The sequence below is a fragment of the Tympanuchus pallidicinctus genome, unplaced genomic scaffold (assembly GCF_026119805.1).
Source record: "Tympanuchus pallidicinctus isolate F22 unplaced genomic scaffold, pur_lepc_1.0 scaffold20, whole genome shotgun sequence".
NCBI classification, from domain to species: domain Eukaryota; kingdom Metazoa; phylum Chordata; class Aves; order Galliformes; family Phasianidae; genus Tympanuchus; species Tympanuchus pallidicinctus.
In genome coordinates, this window is record NW_026294722.1 from 3,681,234 (window position 1) to 3,707,157 (window position 25,924).

Sequence of the window (25,924 nt, forward strand, 5' to 3'; positions counted from 1 at the left end):
AAAAGGAAATAGTCGCCTCAGTGCCCACTCAGCTGCTGTCTTGCTGGAGCTGGGAGGAAGGAGCAGCATCCCATCCCACGGGGCTCTCCCAGCACCCAGCCCTGCAGGATGTGCTGCTGCAGCGATGCTCACACTGCAGTGAGCCCCCCAGACAGGCAGGGCCACAGTGAGGACCATCTTCTGTCAGTTAACAGCTTTGTCTGAGCGTTTTGGCGTGAGGAGGTGGGATAGAGGCAGGCTAGGAACATGGCTGCCCTGCTGTCCCACAGTGCCCTGACCTCAGAGCACTGCAGGCAAAGCCCCTGCAGATGTCTGCAGCTGCAGCTGCTGCCAGAGCACACCCACAGCATGGATTTCAGAGGAGGACAATGGCAATGGGGGAGGACAGCCCACACAGATGCACCTATAGAGGAACGAATGACACCTAGAGGGAAGGAGAGCCGCTCCTCTGGGCTGAGAGCACAAGAACCCACATCCCTGCGCTGCTCTGAGCTCACCGTTTCACTTCCCAAACCGCACAGCTGTTTTCAATGCACATCATTTCCCTGCCACACAGACGATGAGATCTCCCTGCACCTGTCCCCTCCAGCTCTGCTCACACCACGTCCATGCAGCCGCTCCCGGACATCTCCTCCTGGCTGAGGTTTTTCTTCTTTCTCCTGAAGGACGAAGAGGAGAGCAGCAAACGCGCTGACCCTGAGGTGCAGTGCTGTATGCAGAGTGCAGGCAGGTGCCAACTGATGTCCTCACCCAGTGCAGGGATGTAATGCAGTCCCGAAGTGCAGCCCCTGCCCGCTCTGCCCCAGCACCTGGTGGGTCTCAGTCCAACCAGAAACTGCTGCACTCCTTCTTCTGCATTTTTTTCCCCTTCCCTTTTTTTCTCCTATCTTTTTTTCCCCCCACACTCACCAACTGAGCACTCACGTGGTCTGATTCCCAGAGCTCTGAAGCTGGAGTAAGAAGGTGGGAGCAGCACCTGTTATTCCCACAAATCCCAGCTCAGTCTGTAGCTCCCACTCCTCAACTTGCCTCGGTCCCAGGCAGGAGACACCAAATAATGTTTTGGTGCTGTGACACAGACAGAAATTCAATGGGCTCCAGAAGGAATGCGGGCTTTTTGCGGACTACCCTTAGCTGTTTCAACTTTTTATCTGACCCGGATCTAAATTAGGTTTTGATTAAAGTCAGGAATAGTTTCTACTTGGAAAAACCTCAGAGTTGGCACTACTGGAGAATGAGAGCCGCTGTGTGAGGAATGGACCAGCAGTGATGCCCAGTGGGATGTTCCAGGGGCGATCCCAGGGAGCTGCTGCCATGCTTTGTTAGCACCTTCCAAAGCCAAGCATGGATTTACACTACTGGTTCCTTCCTAGCTGTCCAATGCAGTGCTGCAGTTCGGTTCTCTTCCCTGTGTCCATTTCCTGACGGTCCACAAACCTCTCCCTCTCCGCATCCACCTCCGCATTGCGGCTCCCACGAAGGGAGCTGCCCAGTCGCCCAGGATACCGCTCAGTTGTGACATTTGTTTCAAAATACAACTAATCCCCCTGTGATTATTTGTTCCAAAACATCACGGTGCCCACCTGGCCGGCGCCCTGCAGCGCTGCATGGATCGGGGCCGGGTATGGAGAGCAGCTGTGGGGTCGGAGCAGAGGGGAAGGCAGGAAGCGATGGGATATCGCTGGGTTGGATCCATCCATGCACAGTGCTGTGCTGCCCCGGCCCTGATAAACATCAGCACTTCAAAGGAAGGCCGGAGTGCCACGGCGAGGAATGAAATGGCCACAAAGGAAGCATCTTTCTGGCTCCTGACAGTCGGTTTCAGGCTTATCCTCTGCAGCACACGTGTTTATCTCTCCTTTTCTTTTCCTGAAGTCCTTCCATGTGTCTCTCCTCCAAATGGGGACCCTCGCTCTTCTGCCATGAGAAGAGACCTCACAGCTCACACCGCTTACCTTCCCCACACGCTCCCCATGCTGCAGAACCCCACTGCAGCCCCTCAGCTCATCTCCCATTTCAGCCAAACCTCCTTCACGTTCCCAGCGGAGTATTTGCTGGGTGGTACAACCACTAATTCCCAACTCCCTCATTTTTATGTCTCTCCTGGTGAGAGAATGATCATAAACCAACACGACAGCCCACAGCCTGGGGTACCCTGCGTGGCAAAGCTTTACAAAGAGAAGCGATGGCCAGTTCATATTAATTGGCAGTGAGTGAGGACAACTTTCAGAGCGTGAGCAGCCCTGGACTGGCCGTTATCACGTGTTTGTGTGCAAAGGAGCCCTCAGCAGATCCTCTGCACTCAACAACGGTGTCTGTCATCCAGAACTGAGAGCCTGAATGCCAGCGCCACCAAACACACTTATTTTTTTTTCCTTTCCCCTTCTATTTTTAAGGACAAGAGTGGCCTCAATTTCATGCGTTATGATCTGGCATGTCATGAGATTACCCATGCAGCGCAAGTTAAAGCCTTGTTGGATCTGTGCTGGATTGGGACCCAAAGCAGGGAGCTGAGCTCTGGGCCCATCTATGAGGGGTCCTCCCGGAACCCCACGCAGGGTTTAGCAGTTCTCGCATCCTCCTACAGACTGAGCCTCCAACGTGCTCCTTCCTGCTCCTGCCATGGCACAGCCCTACCCACACAACGCCCCATCCTGTGCTGCTGGAGCCAGCACTGTGCAGCACCTCCCATGGCCGGGAGGCTGTCAATTCATCACTGGGGAAAGTAGAATGGGAAAAGGTCCCTGCCCTGAGCCCCGCAAGACACCCATGTGCTGAGCCTGACCTCGCCTGTGCCAGAAAGTTGGCCACTGATCCCAATCATGCAGAGCATTTTTCTCTTTTCTGCCACTTCCACCCTTCCCCAACTGCTCCTTGCAGCTGTCCCCTGAGAAAGCCGTGCTTCCACGGCTGACCGAGGCTTTAAAGGATGTCCATCTTATTTTTAGTGGTCAGCAAAAATACTGCAGCGCGTGAGCAAGTTCCTCGAGGCACCCTGTGCTGTGTGCCTTCGGATAGAAAATCCCAAACTGGGACTTCCTGCACTCCCCCTGTCCCACTCCATAGGTGTCACTCCGGGCTCTGCACAGCCTGGATGGCGGCACCGGGAAATGGCTCAGAGCCGACCAGAGACCTAACAGGGTAGAAGGGCTCAACGCGATTCACAGCGGCACGTTTCAATCATTAATTTCAGTGCTTCCGTGTGACAGACGGCACCTTGCTGTCACCGCGCCGCCTCCAGCGAGGCAAACCCAACTGTCAGCTCGGGGATGTGTCGGACGGGTTAAGGGAGCGGGGTGAGGGCAGCAAGCAGCCAAGTACCCCCGCCTGCACCTCCGTGCCCGCGTCAGCTCCCTTCTCCAGGCTCACATCTTGCTCCCACCTCCTCCGCTCACCCGTACTTCTACTGGCACGGGGCAGGAGCGTGCCACTGCCGCATACTGGCACGGCACACAGGCGTGGCACGGACGGGCAGACACGGAGCGGGCACATGGCACCACGAGAAACACGGCCCACGCGTGCACCGAGTGAGAAATCACCGGGTTCGGCGCATCCCGTTTGCCCCCGGTGCTGGCGGAGGCTGCCACCACCAGAGAACCCAGGGGGGAAAGAAGCGGGCAGGGACGGAGCCGCCGTGCGGGGCCGGGGTCTCCGCGGGGCAGCGCCGGGACCATCCCGCCGCGGAGACCGGCCGGGCCAATGCGTGCGGCGCAGCGCGGACGAGCGCGGGGCCGCCCCGGCCGCGGCGGAGCGGAGCGCGGCCCCGGAGCCCCGTGCCACCCCCGCGCGGGGCCGGGCTCCGGTCTTTGTCTCCAGCCCCGAGGCTGACAGAGGCGCGCCCGTCCCGGGAGCGGCGGTGCCTCTCTCCGAGCGCCGCGCTCAGCCCGGCCCGGGACCTGCGACGCGGGGCGGTCCCCGCCTCGTCCCCCGCGGGCAGCGCCAGGCCGCTCCGGCGGGCGGCGGACCTGCGGCTGCCGCTGCCCCGCGGCTCCTCCCCGGCTCTGCGGCTCGGCAGGTGCCCGCCTCCGCCGGCCCGCCCGGCCCCGCCGCGCCCGGCCCGCGGCCCCGCCGCACACGTGCGCCCGCGCCCCGCCGCGCCGCAGCCGGCCCCGGCCCTTTGTCTGGGGCCGACACCTGGCCCCGCGCCCCCGGGCCGGCCCCCGAGCGCCCCCGCCGCCGGCCCCGCCGCGCCGCCTCCGCCGGCCTCGGCCGCCCCCCGGCCCGGCCCCCGGGCGCCCCCTGGGTCCGGCGTCCCGCCGCGGCCGGGCCGGGCCGGGGGGCAGCGCGGGGCAGCGCCGGGGGTGGGCGAGCGCGAGGGCGGGAGGGCCGGGAGCGCAGCGCGTGCCCGCGGCTCCGGGCCGACCGCGGGGAGCACGAGGCCGGGCGGGCGGGGAGGGGAGAGAAGGGGAGGGGAGGAGAGCGCGGCTCCGGGCCGGGCGGAGGGCAGTGGGGCACCGCGGCTCCGGGCCGGCCCGTGGGAGGGAGGGGGCCCAGCGGCGGCGGCGGCGCGGCCGCTCTAACAGGTGGGATCCCGCTGAGAGGAGGAGGCGGCCGGAGGGGGCGGAGGAGGCAGGGACGGGCGGGCGGGCGGGCGGAGGGAGGGAGGGGGACGAGCCGGAGCCGCCTGTGATCCTGTGACAGGAGCGGCTGCTGCTGCTGTTGGCGCCGCCGGTGCCTCCCTCCGCCCGGCTCCCGGGTCGCCGTCCGAGCCCCGGAGCTCCCCCGCCGCGGCCCCTCCCGGGCATCGCCCCCGCAGTCCGTCCCGGGCCGCGCTGCGCCGGGGCTCGACGCGCCTCCCCGGCTCCGCCGCGCAGCGCGCAGCGCACAGCGCCCGCCGCACACCGCACGCCGCGCCGGGACAGGGCGCGGGGCCGCCGCCGCCGCCGCCGCCACCGGGCGATGCCGAAACCGCCGCTGCTGCTGCGGGGGAGCCGCCCCGGGGACAGCGAGCTGGGGCGGCAGTTCCGGGACTGGTGCCTGCGCACCTATGGGGACTCGGCCAAAACCAAGACGGTGACCCGGAGCAAGTACCAGCGCATCGCCGAGGTGCTGCAGGGGGGATCCGGCTCCGGCAGCGGCTCCGGCGGGGGGGAGAAAGGCAAGTTCCAGTTCTGGGTCCGGTCCAAGGGCTTCCGCCTGGGAAACGGCACCAGGGAGGCGACGAAGATGGGTCAAGTGGTGGTTTATGTGCCGGTGAAAACGGGAACGGTTAGTGCGCTCCGTGCCCGGGGGTCTGTGTCTGTCTGTCTGCCTGTCCGTGTCTGTCTGTCCTCCCCGGGGGTGCGGGCGGGGAAGGGAAGGGGTAGGGGGGGGTACACCGGGCGGGCACCCCCGGGGCCCCCGCCCGCGCCGCGCCGGCCCCGTCCCGTCAGCACCGGGCGGCCCAGCCCCGCCGCGCCGCCGGGAGCGCGCATGCCCCATGCGGGGCGCGACGCGGGGCCCGGCCGCTCCCGCAGCCCCCGGGGCTCCGGGCGGCGGCCTCGGGGCAGTCGCCGCGCCCCCGCGCCCCGACCCCGTCGGGATGCGGATGGCGAGCGGCGCCCGCCCGGAGCCTCGCACCCCCGCCCCCGTCCCATCCGGCGCAGCCTCCATCCCCGAGCGGGCGGCGGCAGCGGCGGGAGGGGACGGGAGGGGATCGGAGGGAGGAAAGGAGGGGGGGAGGGCGGCGGTGCCCCGCGCCCGCCGCCGCCGTGCACCTGCCCCCGCGGGGGGGCGGGGGGGACCGCGCCGCCACCGCCCGCTGCGGGCTCCCGCCGCCCCCCCCGCCCCCCACCCCCCCTCGCCCTGTCCGATCACGTTCGCCCTGCATTTCCCATCCGCCCCACGGCCGGAGACAGGTTTGCAGTCAAGGGCAGAGCGGCGGCGGGGAGGGGGCGCCGGCAACCTCTTTCCCCCCCCTCACCCCCCCCGCTCCTCGTCCGCTTCTGCCGCGCCCTGCCCGCCCCGCCGCCGCGGAGCGAAGCGATCCCGGCCCGCTGCGGCTCGCCCGGCCCCGCCGTCCCGCGGCGTTGCCCGCCCCGCGCGGCCGCTGCGGCCGTTGCCCCGGGGGGTGCGGGAGCGGCAGAGCCCGGATCAGAGCTGCCTCCCCCCTCCCCGCGCCCGCCCGTCCCGGGAAACTCCCCCGCCGGAGCCTCATTGTTCGGCGCCCCGCCGGGCTCGGGGCGCACCGGGCCGCCCTCTGCCCCCCGCCCCGCCGCGCTCGGGGCTGCCCCGCCGCCTCCCCATTGTTCCCGTCCCGAGCGCTCCCCTCGGCTCCCCGGCGCGGAGGGAAACGCGCAACTTTCGCGGCCCCCCGGCCCCGCGCGCACGGGAGCGCCCCGGCCCCGCCGCCCCCGCTGGGACCGGCCCGCAGCTACGGCCGGGGCTGCTCCGGGCCGCCGGGCACAGAAGGACTCCGGGAGAGATTTTTTTTTTTTTTTTTTTTTTTTCCTGTCCCTCCCCTCCTCTCCCCGCTGCTGCTGCTGCTGCTGCTGCCGCTGCTCTAAAGGGTGCAGTGTTTTCTGTGCACACACAGACTCCAGCATTGATGTGGCTGGAGGATGCTTCCATTGAGGGCAGCCCATCTGTGGCAAATGCTTCTAAACGCACTATTTACCTCCCATCTGGTCTGCCTTATTATTGGGGGGAGGGGGAAGGGTCATTATTTCTCCTTTTCCCTTCGTGGTGCTCAGAGGCTCCTTTCTTTCTCCCCTTGCAGCCCCCCTCCCCCATTCCATGCCCCCAAAAAATTCTTGGCGATTTTTTTTTTTTTTTTTTGAGCCGTTCTCTCAGCTCTCCTCCGCCGAGCACCGCCGAGAGCCGAACCCCATCCTCACATCCTGTGCTTCCCCAGGGTTCCCCCCACCTCTCCGTCCGCTCCATCCCACGCCATCCAAATGCTGCAGAGTCATGGCACCCCGGAGGCCGCCGCCGGGCTCCCCCAGCCTCACCACCGGCCAGACATCCCCTCCCCTTTGTCCGTGGCGGAGTCCTTAGGGTCAGGAGCTCCACCAGCCCGCTGCCAGCCTGCTTATTCCCAAAGGGCTCCCGCACAGATGAAGTTTCAGCGAGGAGCGCGTCCAGGCCCCCCACATCTCCCCCGCCACAGTCCCTGCAGGCTACAGATAGGAGCTACACCCAGGCTCCGTACAGCCTGCCAACAAAAAGCAGGCATGCCCGGGAGGGACGGCTGGATTTATTTCCAAAGGGCAAAGATATCTGTCTTTCCTGCAGCCTGTGTGCTGTACCTGCCCCGAGCTGGGACCGGCAGTGCTGTGCGGAGCCGCTCACGGGTTGCAGGGAGGAGCTGTCAGTGCTCCCCCCAAATCCTCCAGCACTGGGGATGGGGTTGGCTTCTGCCTCTCCTCTCCTCTCCTCTCCTCTCCTCTCCTCTCCTCTCCTCTCCTCTCCTCTCCTCTCCTCTCCTCTCCTCTCCTCTCCTCTCCTCTCCTCTCCTCTCCTCTCCTCTCCTCTCCTCTCCTCTCCTCTCCTCTCCTCTCCTCTCCTCTCCTCTCCTCTCCTCTCCTCTCCTCTCCTCTCCTCTCCTCTCCTCTCCTCTCCTCTCCTCTCCTCTCCTCTCCTCTCCTCTCCTCTCCTCTCCTCTCCTCTCCTCTCCTCTCCTCTCCTCTCCTCCTCCCCCCCACACCCCCAGTGCTGCTCTCTGCAGGGAATCCCACGTTGGTTTTGGATGGATGCGCTTGCTGGGTTTTGGTTTTGCCTGGAGTGGCTCTCCAATGGAGAGATAACTTAATAGGGATTTTTTTCGGCTGCTGATAATTCGGTGCTCTCCTGGTCTTCAGTGCTTTGGGTTGGTGTTGTGGGTGGATTTCATTTCTTTCATGCATGCAGTCAAATAATTTGAGCTTTTTGCTCAACAGCAAAGCGCGTTCTCTGCTTTCATGCCATTCTGCTGCTTTTCCCAAATACTCCTGGGCTGGTGTGCTGCGTGCTTTCTCCTGGCCGTGCAGCAACCTGATACCGCCCGTCCCGTGCCTGTTCTCCTGCGTCCTGCAGGTCCGTCCCACGATGGAAGGGCTGAGCAGAAATACCCTGGCTGGGGGCAGTGTGGATGGGGGCACCTTTGGGCTGCTCCAGGAGCTCCGAGGTGCCACAGCCAGAGCTGGAGGAGAGGTGCTGAGGAGCACAACGTGCAGCGGTGGGGATAAGGGCAGGCCCCCAACAGGGCTGGGGCCGCTCCTTAGAGAGGAGGGGGAAAAAAAAAAAGAAGGCAAAAATGAAAATAATGAGCCCCGCAGCAACCAGGGAGAGCAGCACCTTTTGGTTTATGCATCTCGAGCTGGCTTGTGTATTTTCAGCGCATCTGTAGCGAAAACATCATTACCGCGTGGTTATTATTTTCTCTCCCGAGGAACTTTCCCTTGCCCTCCTCCAGGCCTCTCATCAGAACAGGCCTAATCAGATTTGGGTGGCTTGAGAGCTGTGACTGTGCGCTGAGAAGGGGGCATCTGCCTTAGGTGGTGGCCGGAGCAGATGGTGGTCTTCTCAAAGAATGCACTGGGAATAGGAGCAGCAGTGCGGACGGATGTCTGGCACAGAGGCTGTTCGGATTTCTTTTTCCCAGATGAACGTCCCAAAGATGCTGGGCGTTTAACACACACAATTAAAAAAGCCCCTCACGGCTGAGGTGCGGCGGTGTGGGACGTGGCTGTGTGACAGCTCAGCTCGGGCTGGGCGCTGCCTGCAGGTCCGGGCACTGAGGCTGTGCTGAGGAGGGCAGCTTTGTGTGCTGTGTGCTGCTGCGGCGTGAACAATGGCTGTCCCAAAGTGCCCAAGGCTGCAGTTCCCTCGCTGCGTGGCGAGAGCTGAGGTGCAATGCACCCCGTTATCTGCCTGCCCCGTTGCTCGGTGGGGGCTCCCCTCATCCCAGCTTTGCTGAGAACTGGGAGAATTTGCTCATGACAAGGTGCTAAAATGCAGTTCCTTATAATCTCTTGTCCCTCCTGTCCGAAGCATTTAGCATCACTCAGGCAGTGCGACAAGGGGCAGGCAGCCCTTCAGCAGCACTGGAGCTCAGTGTGAAGCAGGGCAGGGCCAGTCCCAGACCCCAGCCCGGCTGCAGGAGGGGTCATGCCCTTCTCTCCATCAGTGCTGCCCTTCCCGTGCCCTTTGCTGGCATGGCAGCCCATGGTGCAGGCTGGGCGAGAGAGGGGCTGTGGGGAGAGGTGCAAGGAAGCCTCGCATCAGGCTGACCCATGGGGTATTGTGCAGAGCTTGGGGATTGGGTAGGCTCTGCAGCACTGCCTGCAATTTGATGTTGCTTTCCTGCTCGCTGTCTGTCCCCTGCAGAGCTGGCACGAGGTTCTGGAGTTCTTTTAGGCATTAATAAAAGGCCGATGACATTTGTGAGGGTGGGTTGCTATTGTTGTACCGGCGCGGTTCACCTATGCTGGCTCCCCCAGAACCAGGTGTTGGAAATCATTTCACAATTGCACCCGGTGAAATCCATCCGTGGGGAGGTTCTGTAGCAGAGAAGAGCGCTGTAGAGAACAGAATGAGACCAAAAAGCAAAATGGATGCAGGCCTTTCACTGGCAGCAGGAAGAGCATCACATGGGACACCAGCTCACCCACTGCAGCACATCCCCAAGTACATTTTAGTTCCCAGAGACAGGGATGCTGTGCTGCTGGAGCGTGCGAAGGCCATGATGCTGAAAGCTGCAGTGCTCGGCCTCGGGACAGCACAGCACAGTGGCAGAAAGCTCGAGCTGAGAAGCTGGGCATGCTATAAAGATGCTGCTCCAGCAGTTAATAGAGGCTATGTTTTTCCTGGTGCAAGTACACTTCAGTGCTCATATTCAGTGCCCCCCAAAGCTGCACGGCTATGACTTCCAAGAACGTGAGCCAACAGAAGGTTTTCACTATTGTGAATAACCACTTAGACCTTCTGTGGACTTCACATGATAAAAAAAAAAATAAAATTAAGGCTGTTCAGAAGAGCCTCAGACAAGGCAAATGGGCCTAAGGGCATTATCTGCGAAATAGTCTCTTACTTCTCTGGCACAGCCTTACTTAGAGCACGCAGAGCCTTCACCTGCTGTGACAGAGCCCCCCCGTGCAGGGCAGCACTGGCTTTGCAGGGAGCTGTGCCGATGGCAGGCTGACATTCAGATGTACCCTTAGGAGAGCAGCACAGTGCTGCTGGGTGTGTGGTCCTGTAACCGAACCCAGAGGAAGTCTCCTGCCACAGTATTGCTTCCATCTTCAGCCCCCATGTTTGCACGGTGCTGGCAGCAGATTTTACTGCCGAAGACTGCTGGTGCTGAGGGTGATGCTGCTGACAGTCCTGCATTCTGTGCTGGATGGCCCCAGCCTCTCCCACAGGCCTGAATGAACAGTTCCTAAAAGAATAATCTCTCTCCATCCTCTGTGCTGTGCAATCTCCGTGATTCCAGACGCACTGTGGCATTGCTGAGCTGAGAGAAGCTGAGTTCCAGGAGGATCCCTGATATTTTCTCAATGAACCACTCATATCACTGGAGAAGGGAAAAAAAGAAACAAATGAAGCACAGCTCTGTAAGACCTTGTTAAAAATGGTGCTTAAATGGAAGGGCAGGGAAGCCAGGCCCAGCGAGAAGCTGCTGGGGTTCTTCAGGTTATATCCTGTCCCTGCAAATGGCAGAGGCATGCAGGCACTTGGGGCCTTGCTTTAACGAGGAGCTCAGCACTGATGGCAGCAGCAAGGGGAAATGCTTTTAAGTTGAGGGAGGGAAGATTTGGGTTGGATGTCAGGGGGAAATTCTTCACAGAGAGAGCGGTGAGGTGTTGAAACAGCTGCCCAGAGAGGCTGTGGATGCCCCATCCCTGGAGGTGTTCAAGGCCAGACTGAATGGGGCCCTGGGCAGCCTGGTCTGGTATTAAATGGGGAAGTTGGTGGCCCTGCATGTGGCAGGAGGTTTGGAGATTCATGATCCTTGAGGTCCCTTCCAACCCTGGCCATTCTGTGATTCTGTGTTGTCAGCAGCAAGATACAGCGTGTGTGCATTATATAAACTCCATGGACAGAACAAATGGTGGGGAGGACACAGAGAACCATGGAGCATCACGGGTGCATCCATTCCCCCAGCCCTTGTCTGCATTGCTGGGACAGAGCAATAGGCACTAATTTATCTTCATAGAATCATAGAACCTTCCTTCAAAGCAAATTAGCAACGATCTTCCCCTAATCTTATATTAGCTGTGCCCACCTCTGAACAACTGGACCAAGATGGGCCAAAGTCGCTGCTGAGTTTCAGTGTCTCATCTAATTAGCTGATTGTAGCTGCGAGGTACCTGTGGGCCAGAACTGCTGTCTTTGTTGGAATGCTGCTGACTTCCACTTTTATGGCTGGTGCCAAAGAGGAGCAATTTATTTGAGAAGAAAAAGCTGCAGAATGTATGTGCGTGTATATGGGAGCAGGCAGTAATAGCTGAGGTTTGGAGTAGTCGTTTCTCTCCTGCACATCTCAGATTAAGGCAGCAGCCATTAGAAGTTAGGACAGGCTGGTTATGTTGTACCAGAACGATACAGGGCCTGTACCAGAGATGCTGTGTAAATGATTTTCCCTTCGCCCTTGTTCTGTTTCAGCTTGGCAGCCCAGGACGCAATTCTTCTCCAATCTCAAACCCTCTCCTTGCTGTCAGAGAGGTTACAGTGGGAAGGATGGGGCAGGTTGGGTGTTCTGTTTGCTAAATGTGGTGACTCTGGGCTAAAGAGTAAATTCCAACCAACAGCCACTACCCCAAAAAAGGAAAACAAAACAAAAAAAGGTAGGGACTCCTTGTTTGGCTTGCATTTGAATGATGAGTGATCTAAAAGCAAACTCTGGGTCATCCGCTCATCTGGGGCACACGAGCTCTTCTGGATTTTGGTGCTGCTGCGAGTGCTGGTGTCCATTTGCAGCAGGGCATTAGGGGGGGTCTGGCAGCACCCAGCCAGGGCAGCTGGTCCCTGTGTCGGCCGTGCCGTGCCCATTCCCGGTTGGGGTGCTGGCAGCTCAGTGCAGCAGCAGGAGGAGGAGGTCTGCCTGCACCAGCTCACCTGCGCCAAGAGCTGTGATCCAGCAGAAAGCCCTTGAGCTGGTGACAAAGGTCTGGATGTGGGCTGGAAAGTACAGTCCTGTCTCTTAGCAACTGGCTCCTACCTCTGAGCTCTGGAGCTGTGTGTGGGACAGAGAGCATCAGTCACGCTCCTGTGGCAGCAGCAGCAGCACCAAGCAGGGGATGGGGGACCCGGCCTGCTCTCACCACAGCCGAGATGCTTAGAGAAGCGCAGGCATTTCTAACACAAGCAGTCATCTGTGAGTCCTAATCAAAGCTTCGGTTTAATTGCTTTCCTCGTGCCCTGTCTCTACAAGACGAGCGGCTCGCCCATTGGCTGCCTGCGGAGGCTGCTCTGTGCTGTCCTGCCTTTTGGTCGTGGGGTGGGGACGGGGCTGGCAGGAAGAGGAGAACACGGCCCGTGTATTTCTAGAAAAATGAGGTGTCACAGGGTCCTTCCCCATTGCACCATGCTTGGGAATCCCCTGTCCCTCTCAGGGACGTTCGCACTGCTGTTTTCTGTCTCAGTGCTTGCTTCTGCTATTTCACCCTTGTGTTTCCCCCTCCTAACCAAAACCATCTCCTCACCGGTGAGCATTTCTCAGAGGCTTCCTTGCAAAACACTGTTTCATAAACATTTTCGCAAATCCTTTGCTTTGTTCTCCTAATTAACCATCCAATTGGCCCCCAATGGAGCCTTCGCCTCTCCTGTGAAGATCTCGCTTGCACAGATTATAACCTGTCAGCTGCCAATTTAGTCCTCACGCGGAGGGCAGGTTGCATTAATTGTCTGCCTCCCCTGCCCCATTTGGTTTGCCCTCCCTTTCTTCTACTCCCCAGCAGCATCCCTGCTGCAAGACAGAGGCTCGCAGGCAGCCGTGGGAGCCCAGCTGTGTGGCTGTGTGGATTTACCCATGTCCCTGACCTGCAGTGCTGTGGCTGCTGGACCAGATGTGATGGGATGCTGCTGGACCGCGTCCGACCCAAGAGAGGGGCCCACTGATTAGCTTTGCCATCACAGAGCAGCCAGCACTGAGCAGCATGCTCAACTTTGGCTTCCCTATGTGTAGCGTTGGCCGAGAGCTCAAAAAAATCTATTGGGTTGGCCCAGGTTACTTGGGAATTCCTGGAGGAGCTGGGGTCTGCCGTGTGTGGCTGTGGTGGAAAGAAGCCACATTCACAGGGGGTTTTCCCAAGTGCAGACATTGGGCAGAGTTCAGTCACCTTTCCCTCCCAGCCCCTGTGCAGGACGGCTGCCTTTTCTGGTCCCAGAGTAAATAAGTATGGTGACAACGTCAGGAGCCCACTGTCACTGGGGGTGGGTGCTGCGTGTTTTGTTTTGTTCAGCATCACTAAAGGTGGTGATGGAGTCCAGTGTAATTGCTGTGGCTTGGCACTGCTTTTGGGGTGAAGACAGAAGAAAGGCACAGCATGCTTAGGTCCTCAGTGCCCTTATCTGGTGAGGAGGGTCAGATCTTGGAGGAGGGGCTGAGCCCCCCCACACTCCCAAGCTGTCAGCATGTTCTTAGGGTGGCCCATGTCCTCTGCATCACTGGGGAACAATGAGCTGACACCAGGACACCATCATCTGGGGCTTGGCCCCAGCCTGGCCTGACCTTGATTTGCTGTAGCATCATTTGTAACTCACTTTACATAATTTTGCTTGCCCTGACGAGCACTGCTGCGCTCTGCCTCCTCCCACAGAGTTCCATTTTGACATAGCCATGTCCTAATGCAGGTACGAGGATGCTGTGTGGCTGCCCCAGTGCTGCTCAGTCTGTTCCCAGTTGGAACAAGGGGTGACCTTACTGTAAAGGGTGACCTTGCCTGTTCCTCTCCATCTGAAAGGTTTTACTTTGGATGTGATCTTTGTTAGATTCCTGCCACAGCGCTGGGAAGGTTGTTTGCAGCAATGAGCTGCTGTAGGGAAGAGCCACCTTTAAGCATGTTCTTAGCGTTGCAGCGATGTATTTCAGTATTATCTCTATATTCAATATGTAATTTTCAGTATATATCTGTAGATTTGTTTTGGAATGCTACTTAATGTGCTCTTCCAATGCTGTTTTATATGTTCTTCTAACTACAAACCCAGTTTCTCCCCATCCCCCAGCACACCTCCCCAAACCACGTAAAACAGATCCAAATGACATTAAGCAATTGTTACAGATCGATGTATATATAAAAAAAAAAAAAAGCCCCAAACTCACACAAACTCTGCTTAATTCAAAACAGTCAAAACCACTGCAGCATGACAGCAGCCACTGGACCGCAGTGTCGGTGCCACCTGTGCGGCAGTGCTGGGCGTTGTGTCACAGGGCTGCCCCGATCCTCACCCAGCCCAATGCAATGGAAGCAGAGCCAAGCCCTGCTCTGGGCACCCTGCGCTTTGTTCCCTCGAGGCTGATGGCTCTTGCACCCCATCACCCCTCTGCAGGCTGCATCAGGCCGTGCTGAGCCATGCCAGGCTGCCCCAGGCTGTGGGGCTGCGGGGCCCAGCAGCGTGCCATCCCCCACCTGGTACAGTCTTTCAGGTTTTCAGATTCCAGGCTGCAGCTCCGTTGCCCTGCATCCAGCAAAGCATCCTCTGCTCCCTTGCACCCGCTGCACCCCACCGGCAGCACCTTGGCACCCACAGATCCTGCACCCCACCTGGGCCCTCCCCGCTGCCGTTTCCAGGCTCGCCCCTCCCAGGCAGCTGCGTTTTCATGCAGAGCCCTGGGAGCTGGCAGAGAAATAAGCTGAGGTCAGAGCAAAGGGCTCACAGAGACGGCTCAGCTGTGGCTGCTGGAGGAGCAGCTTGCTCTGCGAGGCCACTGTCCCCAGTGAAAGGCACACACCTCAGCTTTGTTTGCCATCTAAAAATAATGCGCTCGGCTCCCCCGGACAAGGAAGTATTTACCTTGGGAAGAAAAAGTATTGTGTGCCATGCTGCTTAGAGGAACAATGCAGGGCAGCAGTGCTAGGCTGGCAGTGGGCGCTGGGCATGCTGCTCTGCAGGGCTTGGCCAGAGGAAGCGTGGAGCCCAGGGAGCGCTCCTCCATCTGCCCTGGGACTCTCCCACAGGAATTGCCCCTCCTGGGCTGTGTGGGGATCCGCTGGGCTGGTTGTGCTGCAGGGAGGGGACTGCTACACATCTGCTTGGTACAACGTGCTGTGCAAGTGCGTAACATAGAGAAACATTACCAGCAGTTTAGCTACTGCTTCTCCTCTGTTTTCCCATCCGATCTGTGCAGGAAAAAATAGAAAAATCCAGGAGAAAAAGGAGCAAAATCCTGAAGAGGGAGATTTGCCATACTCCCCCAATGAGTTCTGTTTATTATTAGTAGTGCAACTGATGCTTTCCCTGGCTGAGCATTTCCCCAGGGCCTGTGCCTGAGGCACGCACCTTACGAGGGACAGGAGGAACAGGGAAGCTCTAGGAAAGGAGCCCTTCCTCCCTTGCAGCATTAGCCGAGGGAGCCTGCTGTGGTTTAACATATCCCCCGCAAAAGCTGCTTTCATCCTACACCTAAATACCATGAGGAGTGAACTTCCTAAAGCCCTGGAGAAACCTAAATATAGAAGCCAATCAAGGGCTGACTTCTCAGAGACGAGAACCACCAAGAACTGTTTCTTGATCAAAAGTTGTAAGGGTCCATATTGGGGTGAAGCATCCGGCCCGGTGCTGAGGGCTGTGCAGCAGTGGGCTCACAGCACCTGTGTGCATGGATGGCACGAGCTGCATCCTTCAGGGCTCTGAAGGGGATTGTTCTGATGTGCAGCAGAACCTCACTTGCTGTGTGTTACCACTTTTGTCCTCTGTAAGTACCCACCGCTTTTTCCTCCCAACTGATCATTTTTTGGGAGAAGAATGAAAAGATTTCCCTAGAACGAAACACAACTGACAGGAAATTAGAAAGGCACAACACCGAGCTTGCAAATCTCCAAGCAGGTATTTGGCAGCACAGCAGAGGGAACTGTCACGGGCAGCTGGGGGCTGCTGATGGCAGATGGGAGCCTGGTCCCAACCTGCAGCGTGGCACACAGAGGGGCCGGTGCTGCCCCTTGTCCTGACTGTGTGAATGTGACCCGGGGGGGAAGGTGGCTCGGTGCAGCCATGCCGTGCGGGTGTCCCTGGGGATGAGCGTGACAGCGTCCTCAGATAGCCATGGGAAATGAGAGCTTAACGTGCTGAGAGAGGCTGTGCCGTGCAGCGGGAGATGCTGTGTCCCAGATGAGCATTTTCACATGAGCAGGAAAGGGCAGAGGGTCTGCTGCACGGACAGCACGCGGAGCTCAGCCATTACCAGGCCGTGCAGTGCCAGGAAGTGGCTTTCTGCTCGCAGGAAGCTCAGTTCGGCTGCTATCAGCTCCGTGCGCTGGAGCCGTTATCTGCCGCTGAGCACAGCAGATGGGGAAGCAGCTCCCTCCTACCCCGCTCCCTCTCCTGCACCCCCACGGCCCTCGTGTGACCCCGCTGAGAACAGCCACCGCTTTCCTGGGGAGCGGTGAAGCGGGGCTCAGCGCCCTGCATGGGGGCAGGGATTGCCCCGAGTGAAGGCGGGGCCCCTCCTGAGCTCCTTTCGGGCCCGTACACCACGTCCAACAGCAATGACGGCCGGGGAGCCGCACCCCTGCCTCGCTCAGGCCGAACCCGTCCCAGAACCGAGCGGGGAAGGGCCGTGGGGTCGGCCGGCTCGGCAGGGCACACGAGGCAGGCCGGCTCCGGTTTCGCGCAGGGCGGACGGGGGGTCAGCGCAGATCAGGTGGCAGATCTGCCGGCCCTCGGCCTGCCGCCCCGCAGCACGCGGCGTTCGCCCTTCGGCCCCGCTCCCTCCGCTGAGGAACGGAACCCGAGGGCCCGTAGGACGAACGGGGGCTGCCGGCCGACCCGCGGGGCCCGGTGCGGGCCGGGCCGCGAGCTCCCCGCGGCCGCCCCCGCCGGCCGCCGCCTTCCCGCCGCGAGGCGGAGCCGCCCGGCCCGGCCCGGGGGAGCGGATTACCGCCGGCAGCGCGCGGCCCCGCCGGTTGCCATGGCGACGCCGCTACCTGCCGCCGCCGGGGCCTCAGCCCGGGCCGGGCGGGGGGGAGCGGCCCTTCCTCATCGCCGCCGCGGCAGATGGCACCGCCGGGCCCGGCCTGGGCGCTCCGGGGCGGCCCCGGCGGAGCGCCGAGAAGGGAGGGAGAGAAGGGGACGGCCGCGCCCGAGCGGTTGGGTCACGGGGGACTGGGGCGAGAGGGCAGGGCGGCGAGCGGAGAACAAAGGTGCGGGGAGGAGAACCGAATGGCCTCGATGTGCGCGGGGAGCGGAGCTCGGCGATGAGCTGCAGGGTGCTGGGGCGGGGAGGAGATGCGGGGGCTGAGGAAGGCCGCTGGATGGGGGTAAAGCAGATGTGAAGTGTGAAACGGGGGCGAGCGAGGAAACGAAACCAGAGGGAAACAAAGGGCTGCGGGGAGCAGAGGGCCGGTGGGAAACGTGGGAGAAAGGGGTGAGGAGGGTTAGGGAGTGATGGAGGTGGGGAGAGGGGAAGGAGGGAGGTCTGCAGGAGACGGGAACAGGAGGGTGGGAGGGGGAATGGAGGGCAGCTCAGGGCAACGCAGGGAGCCTGGAGGTGTGAAGGGCTGCTCTGCCAGGCTCCTGCTGGCACTGCCGCGTCTGCAGGCTGAGTTCTGCTCCTGAGTCTTTTATGCACTTTGGGGGCAGGCAGCTTCCAGTATAGCCCCAACACCAGAAGGGGGCAAAAGCATCCCTTGTTCTCATCTGCCTTCATCCCAACTGATTTTTATTGCTTTTTAAACCTAATGGCTTTTAAGCCGTTCTGAGATACTATGGGCTGTGACTCATGCCTTGAATTCTCATGAGCAGTGCTGGTGTGGAAGGAAGAAAGAGAGGGGCACAGGCCCTTGGAGAGGTAACACATAGCACATGTGTCCTCTTAAATCCTGAGTCAACATTTGGTTATATTGCCACTGATGAACCTTGGTAATCCTAGAATCACCAACTCGATATGGCTTCTGATATCCAGTGGATTTGATGCTCACACCTCACCTGCTTCCCAGAACTGAATAAGCATCACAGAGAGCACGATGAGGGGACGTGGAGCCCTTAGCTGCAGGCATTGTAAAACCCAGGAGGAAACAGGCAACCACCAGCCCTGCAGGGGTGAGGCTCTCTGTTGGTCAGGTGGCCCCGGAAACAGTGGTTTGCATGTGCAGTTGGTTGCAACCTCAGTTTTGAGGGCTCTGCTTGTTTTGTCTGCCTGTCCTTTTTTTCCTGGTGCAGTTTCCTTTGTCCCATTTCTCTAATTATCCTCATTTCAACCCTGCTCTGAGGATTATTGGTCAGTAGGAAGGCTCCTAATGCCTGCTCCTCCTTGGCAAGGGAGTACCCATGCCCTGGATTAAAGTGAAACTCCCTGAACAGTGACAGAAGAAATTAGATCTATTCCTCAGAAACCCTCCCTCAGGCAAAGTTCCCCGACCCCCACCACGTCAGCCCTGCGCCGTGCCCCTTGTGTTCGCTCTCAATATTCTCTTTGTTGCAGCCACCTTTATATAAGGCTCAGTTGGGGCACCCAGGGGAAGGTGGTGGTTGGGTTGTGGAGGAGAACCCCTGTGGTCACGTGTACAGTCAATAGGTGTACAGTCAATAGGTATACAGAGGTTAGACTTATTAAGATTAGTGCAATGGAAAGATAATCAAAATAGATGGAAATGCTCACCAGTGTCGTAGGCTCACAGCAAACTCCACAAGGAGCAATCTCCAAAAAGAGATCCTTCCTCAGTGGCAGTCAGCACTTATATAGGATCTTGGAGAGCTGCAGCCAGGCTCCATCCCTTCCGGTAGCACAGGTGAATTGCCTTCACCTGTGTTCCTCCAGCTGACTCATTGCTTGCCTCAGGTGGTCAATCAGAGGTTCAGGCTGTGATCAACAGTTCCCATACATCATGCCATGCATGAGTGCTCTGCTCTGCAGTTGGGGTGAGGAGCTGACCGACGCTGCTTCCCAGTTTGTGGGAGTCCTCAGCAGGGACCATTGCTCTGAAGGATTGGGTTTTTTTAAGATTCCGATGACTGGAGACTTAACAGCATTTATTCGATCTGTAGGCTGTGTGGGAATGTAAAGCCCATCCACCAAAAGCAACAACAAAACAATAAAGGCTGGGAGGTGGGATATTCCCTCTGCACGCAGACCTCTGCCTGCATTCACAGATGTGAATGCACATGAAATAGATAGTTTGCAGGTCATTTAGATCATGGAATCATAGAGTGGGTTGGGTTGGAAGGGACCCCAAAGCCCCTCTGCCTCACCCTCTGTTGTGGACTGGCTGCCCCTCCTTGCCCCCCCTATCAGATCAGGCTGCCCATGGCCCATCCATGGCCTTGGGCACCTCCAGGGATGGGCACCCACACTTCTCGGAGCAGCCTGTGCCAGTGCTTTGCTGCCCTCCAAGTAAAGAATTTCCTCTTCACATGTGACCTAAATCTCCCCTCTTTTTGTTTAAAGCCATCTCCCCTTGTCCTGTCACTATCTGCCCATGCAAGGTCAGTCTCCCTCCTGTTTATAAGCTCCGTTCAAGTACTGGAAGGCTGCAGTGAGGACTCCTCGGAGCCTTCTCCAGTTTGAACACTCCCAGCTTCCTCAGTCTGTCTTCATAGGAGAGGGGCTCAGCCCTGTAAGTGCAGATTGCCGTTCACCAGCCTGCTGTGTACAAACTGGGCTGCATCTGTGCGCTTCTTTTCAGAAAGCAAGCCTCAAAGGGGTGTGTTGTATATAGGAGTATTTGTAGGAATGTGTGTATAATATATCTTTATATAAATCCTATGCTGGCGTATTTCATGGCGCAGCCTGAGCAGCTTCCAGAACCCTCCCCTGGTGCTGTGCTTTGTGCCGGGAGCGCCCGGGCAGCCCCACAGCCCCCCTGCTATGCGAGCTCGTTCTGCTCCTTGCAGCCAGCTTGGAGCAGCGCTGCTCCGCGCTTCCCACTCCCACCAGTCTGTCGCCACGCTGAGCTGCATGCAGCCTCCTGCTCCCCGGCACATCCTGACACAAAGAGCTGTGCTGCCGCTGCCAGCGCTCAGCTGCTCCGCGTGGGCGAGGGAGGGAGGGTGCCGCGGGAAGGTCAGCGCGGGGAAGGAGGGCGATGCCGCCTCGTTCCCTTCGGGGCCGCATCCTGGCATCGCCGTGCAATCTTGTCCTGCTTATTGGTGGTGTTCAAGGGGACTGCCTTCAACCCTACTCATAGCACGCGCATTCCAGGGGTTCCCGAGGTGGTTTAGCACCCTGCGGGCCCAAAGAGCTTCCCCTGCCTATTCCCAGCCTAGCAAAATTACAAAAATTACATTTCTCGCTTGGTTGTGACTCTGGATGTTGTGATTCTGGACCCTTCTCTTGTTTTTATTCCTGGCCCAATTTCCCTGGCAGCGTGAGCAGCAGAGCAGCAGCAGCAGCCACTGCCCTGACCACAGCATCCTCCTCCCGGAGCTCTCACCCCCCCCCTTCCCCTGCGCCCGCGGCAGCTCGGGGCCAGCATGCTGCAGCTCTGCCCCCGCCATCGCGTTAGCCCCGGGCCCATCTCGTCACCCCTGTCACCCACCGCTGACACTAACTCGACTTGCCTGCACTGTTGTAGGGGGCAGATGGACTGTCGGAGCCCGAGGGCATCTCTCTGAAACGCGTGGCTGTGGTGGAAGATTTCTTTGACATCATTTACTCCATGCATGTGGAGAGTTCGACGGAGCCGGGCAAAGCACCCAAACATGCTGGGCAGAAGAAAACCTACCGAGCGGTGAGACTCCCTCTGTGGGGGGACGGGCACAGGGGACCACTGCTGCTCACAGGGGAGGCCGGAGGCAGTGGGGCCGCTCGCCTGCACGAGGAGGCGTGAGAAAGGGGCTGCTTAAAGGCACAGCAGCTGCGCCAGGGAGACGGGAAACGGGGCCGCAGCAGCAGCACGGCTGCTGGAGGAGGAAAGACCAAATGAATTATACAAAGGCAACTGTACATGTCTGGGGGAAAAGGGAAAAAAAAAAGAAATGCTCAGTGTTGCTGATGTGAGGGGATGTTTACCCAGACCCCCCCCCCCGCTGCTCTGTGCCATCTGCCTCCCCTGTGCCATCCGCTGTCCCCAGGGCCTTGGGGCAGCAGCAGCCAGGGAAGGGCCCTGGGGCTCGGCTGGAGCCCAGCCCTGTGCTGCACCACAGCATTGCCCTTGGCTCCCTGCTCTGCAAAATGGAGGCAGCTCCCGAGTTGGGTCTGCTCAGGTGCTCCCCGGTGCTGAAAACCAGATCTATCCATCCTGAAACCACTCTAGTTAGGTCAGGCATAATTCTGCTTGAAGTGTGCTTCTCCAGGGAGCTTGCCGTTTCTCCTGACTCTGCACAGCCCTTCGATGCAAATATTTGGGCTCTTCTGGTGCAAGAAGATCTTGAATTCACGGTCCAAATCCAAGCTGCTCTCACAAATCCTGCAGCCTAGGACTTGGGTCGCTTGGAGACATGTGGCTGGCACAGCTCACGCCTGCTACGTGCCTCCTTTTAGGGAGCTGCCTTGCTGTGTGCTCACCCTGGGGCTGTGCAAGGCTCAGTGCAGGGCTGGGGGCTGTCGTGTCCCATTGATGCTGCACGTGACATTGGCTGTGCAGCCCCCACCCTGCGGGTCCTCTCTGCTGTCACTGCACAGTGCTTTGTGCCCTGCAGACCACACCGACCCTTCCCTGATCCCTTTGCTTCATCTCTCAGAAGCACAAAGCCGTGCCCTGGGAGCAGGCTGCATCCTGCTCAGCACGCTTCCCTCTCGCCCTCCCTCCCAGCTGAGCTCCTCCCGCAGCACAGCATGGCACCCAGGGGCCTCGCACTGCGTGGCCACATCCTGCCGGCCCCTCCTGCCTCCCTGCTGCCCTCCATTTGTGATTAGAGAGGCACTGGAGAGTTTGCCCTTGTCCCTGACCTCCGGAGGGAGGCAATCAGAAAGGGAGTTTGGATGGGAGATAACTCATCAGGGAAGCTGTCTGCTCTGCAGAGCATCAAATCAGCTGAGAAATAACAACTGTATCACTAAAATTAGCTGAACGTTTGCAGCGGGAGCTGGGGCTCTGCTGGAGCAGAGCAGGCAGGGACGCAGGCACAGCCCTGCTCGAGGCGGAGGGGCAGCCACCGCGCCGCATTTGCCAGCAGCAATATTCAGGCCCTTCAATGTCAGCATTTCTGCGGGTGCTCCGAGTGCTGGAGCGCTGATAAATACCTCACAGAGGCAGCGGCAGAGCCGGGCATCCCTGCAGTCACAGCAGAGCTGGATAGGGCTGCATCTAGGCAGGAGAATCCCATGAGGACCAAGCACTGCATCCTCCATTTGGCTGCTGGGACGAGGTCCCTGCCTGAACTTTCCACCCGCACGGCATTTACGTGTGCGCCAAAGGCTGGGCTCTGCTGCCGCTCAGCGGAGGTGGACGCCTCTCTCTGCTGGGCCTCAGGGCTCTGCTGCTTCAGCCAAGCCCCCCGCCCTGCCCAGGCTGCGCTGCTTCCACGAGGCTTTTTTTTTTCCCTTCGTTTTTTTTCAAGAAAGCTTAAACGTCACCCCTTCCCGTGAGGTAGGAAAAATGCTTGGAATGTGTGCGTTTTTGATTTTGTTATGAAATAGGTGGGAGGATGGTGCCTATGGGCCAGAGGAGGGGGCCGGAACGTCCCTGCTCTGCCCTGCTGTGCTGTTTCCCATTGGAAGCCCCGCTTCTGCCAGGCTTGCCGCCCGAGGAGAGGCCCAAACAATTGGATTTCTGTCTGCTTTATGACCCCACTTGTAAGTGCTGTGACCCCTGTTGGGGTCATGGCCCTGGTTTGGGAACCGCTGTGCTGGGACAGGGCCTTCAGACCAAATGCGATGGGTGATTAACCGTAGGAGCCAGCCCCAAAGTAAGAGGTGGACTCCCCACCCTCTTAATGTCTTTCAATTAAGACCAGATATCATGCTGGAAGTTGTTTCATAGGCAAAGCACTGGCTGCTGAGCTGCAGGAGAACCTGGGATAGGTTCCCTGACTTTGCTGTACAGGTTTTGTGGTCTCTTATGGCCTTACAGAAATCTTTACGTTAAAATCACATCCTCCCTTCTGAAAATAATCTAGGCTTGGTCTTTATAAACGCTGTGATCTTGCTGCTAATGGGGACTGCTTGGAACAGAGGGCTCCTGACCTCCAGGTGCCTTCTGTGGGTGCTGAGGTCTGGATACAGTGTTCAGGGATCCAATTTTAAAAATGCATCCTCAGCTGTTTCCCACAGTTTTCCCACAAAGGTTTAGGACTTTATTCATTACTATTTGTAAAAATGTTTTTGATTCCCTAGGTAAAATATGTCACAGAAGTGCAAAGTGTTATGAACAGTAATTGATTGCCATTGTGGGAAAAAGTGACCTGCCCTTCCAAAAGATTAATGCATTCTTCAGGTTAGCAGGGCAATGGTAATTAGCAGTGAAACAGAGCTGGAAAGCCCTAACTTTCTCAGTCAGTCCTTACACAACCATGACTTCTCTCTGCTCAGAGCCCAAGCAGAGCAGGAAGGAGTTTCTGGGCAGGAGGGGCTGCATAAGAAGTCCACAGATGGGGTTCAGGAGCAGCACGCTGCTGTGTTACGGTGCTCAGGAGCTTTGTACAGCTGTGTTCTGGGATTCAGGCTAAGAGGGCAGTGCTCGTGCTGCGTCCCAGCCCTCAGGCATTCCCTCCCAGCACATACAACCCTTTCCTTATTTTCCCAGATCGCAGAGACCTATGCTTTTCTCCCAAGAGAAGCTGTGACCAGGTTCCTGATGAGCTGCACAGAGTGCCAGAAGAGGATGCATTTCAACTCCAACGGACTGGAGCCCAAAGGTAAAGGCAAGCAAACTGTGCGAGCGGAGCCAGCAGTCACCCTACACTGAGAGCTGTCAGTGACTGCTTCGTTCATGAGATTTGTCTCTGCCAAATGCATTTCCTAACCCTGTGTATTTTCAGTGTGCTCTTACAGCAAAGCTTGGGGAATGGCTTAAAGTCCATTTGTCCATCGCTGTTTGGGCGCTGTTTTTGGCAGAGGCAGTGGGATGGGGCTGCCCAACCCAGCTCTGCTTCTGAGCAGTTCCACCACTGGTTCCCCTTCTCCAGTGCAACCCCACAAAGCCTGGGTCAAAAGCACTGCAGCTGTGTCTGCCATCAGCTCATAACTGTACGTGGGTAGAAGCTCAGATCTCTGGAAAAACCTGACCTAAAGTTTTTTTTTTTTTCTTTAAACTATTAATTTGGTAATGAAAGACAGTGAATCTGTTTGAATAATTGAGGTTTCTGATAAAGAAAAAATTGGCAGTAATTAATAGATACGCACGTCGTGATCCCATTTTGGATAACAGAAAATGTTTTGGTAATCAAAGTTATATTATGCCTGTGTATACAACCAATTAGCATGGTGACTGTGGTAGTTAGCTCATTACAGTTCTTTTATAGAGGGAGCCAATCTGCAGCTCTGAGGCCTAGGAGCTATGAGCAGAGCATAAGATGGGACCAAGTTTCCTTCTAGAGAAGATGGTTAAGTTTGATGTTTGGATGGGTTTTCTTCTGAATTACAAACTCGTTTACCTCATCAAGTGCAAAGCTCTATTTTTCAGAAACTGCCCCAGATAACCCCCTGATGTTTATTAGCCCAAGCTCCATCTGCACAGCACCTGCCCACCCTGCTTGCTGAGGACCCACTTTCAAATTAGGTCGAGGGAAATTTTGGCCTTTGGTCTCTCTGGGGGTGAACCCAGCTGTTACACCAAGCAGAGCATTTGGCTTGACCCTGAGCAGGGAGCAAACAACTGTCACAAAGTTTTCCAGTTCTCTTGGAAGTAAACCCAAAAGGAAGAGAACAGGCATAGAAGCCCTTCTCCTTTCCCACCAGAAATGGAAGGACAGAAATGCCCTTCTGCTCAGAATAGCACCTAAATAGTGACTTAGTACCTGTGAAACCACATAGAGTAGATTAGATAAGATTACTTTTACTGGGGAGGAGTATCTGATTTCACTACTACGTATTCCACAATTCATCTGGAGCAAACCACCTACAGAATGGTGGGGTCATAGGGAAATTGCCTGGGTGTGTGTGCATGCACACAGACTGACAGATGTACGTAATGTTTAACGTGGTGAGAAAAAGAAATGAAGTCATTCCTATCTACTTCTACCTGTCCATTAAGCAAATCTCAACACACTTCTATGTGATCAGAAAAATCCCTAATTAAACATACCTGACATTGAACCCTGCAGGGCACTCACATAATTCATAGAAGAAAATTATCTTGCGCCTGGGAAGCTCTGAACATTGGGCTTCAGTGTGGCATTTTTACACTGTTATTAAATTAGGAGTAATTCCAGTGGAATTATACAGACTTGGAATTAGGATCCAAACCATTTCACTTCAGCTTTGCCTTTTTTTATCCGTATTTCCAACACTTGGGGTCTGTGATACAGTATCTTCTGAAGAGGAGCTAAATGATTCCAGTTGCCCCTTTTGTGACACAAGGTATGAGGATTATACCTATGGAGTCCCCCAGGCCCTTCACAATGAAGGTTTTCTTTCTTTTCAGTTAGCTTAAATAAAAAACCCAGACATTTTGGTTTCTCAGGCACAAGTGCTTGCCTGCTGCAGCTGTCCAGATTCACTGGGCATTCGTTGCTGTTGATGGGATGGCTGCATGTTTACACCAGGATGGTTTCAGGCAGGGCTGAGCACTGAGGTCCTTCTTCCAGCTCCTGTCTGAGGGTGCTCAGCTGTTTCCCTGGAGCCTTGCTCGCTGTACAAGCACTGAGCAGAGGAGATTTTGTTCCTGGGAGCTCTTTCCTTGCTCTGAGATTTTAGCATCTCTTCGTCACAAGCTGATGTCCTTGCACAGCAGAAAAATGGCTTATTTTGCTTGCTTAATGTATACAGAGG

At 57.7% G+C, this 25,924-nt stretch overlaps 1 protein-coding gene across 2 annotated transcripts in view; it reads left to right on the forward strand.

Moving 5' to 3' along the window:
- Positions 1 to 4,892: 4,892 nt before the first annotated feature.
- The window catches only part of NOL4L (nucleolar protein 4 like), a 50,355-nt gene continuing 29,323 nt past the window's right edge, over positions 4,893 to 25,924 (forward strand). Inside the window, exons 1-3 of one of the 2 annotated variants that reach the window (XM_052683772.1) lie at positions 4,893 to 5,208; positions 20,628 to 20,783; positions 23,739 to 23,850. In XM_052683772.1, the coding sequence (XP_052539732.1) occupies positions 4,900 to 5,208; positions 20,628 to 20,783; positions 23,739 to 23,850 (577 nt within the window). In that variant the 5' untranslated portion in view covers positions 4,893 to 4,899. Of the gene's footprint in view, positions 5,209 to 17,673; positions 18,157 to 20,627; positions 20,784 to 23,738; positions 23,851 to 25,924 lie in introns of those variants that run through there. The other variant, XM_052683775.1, reaches the window with a different exon arrangement.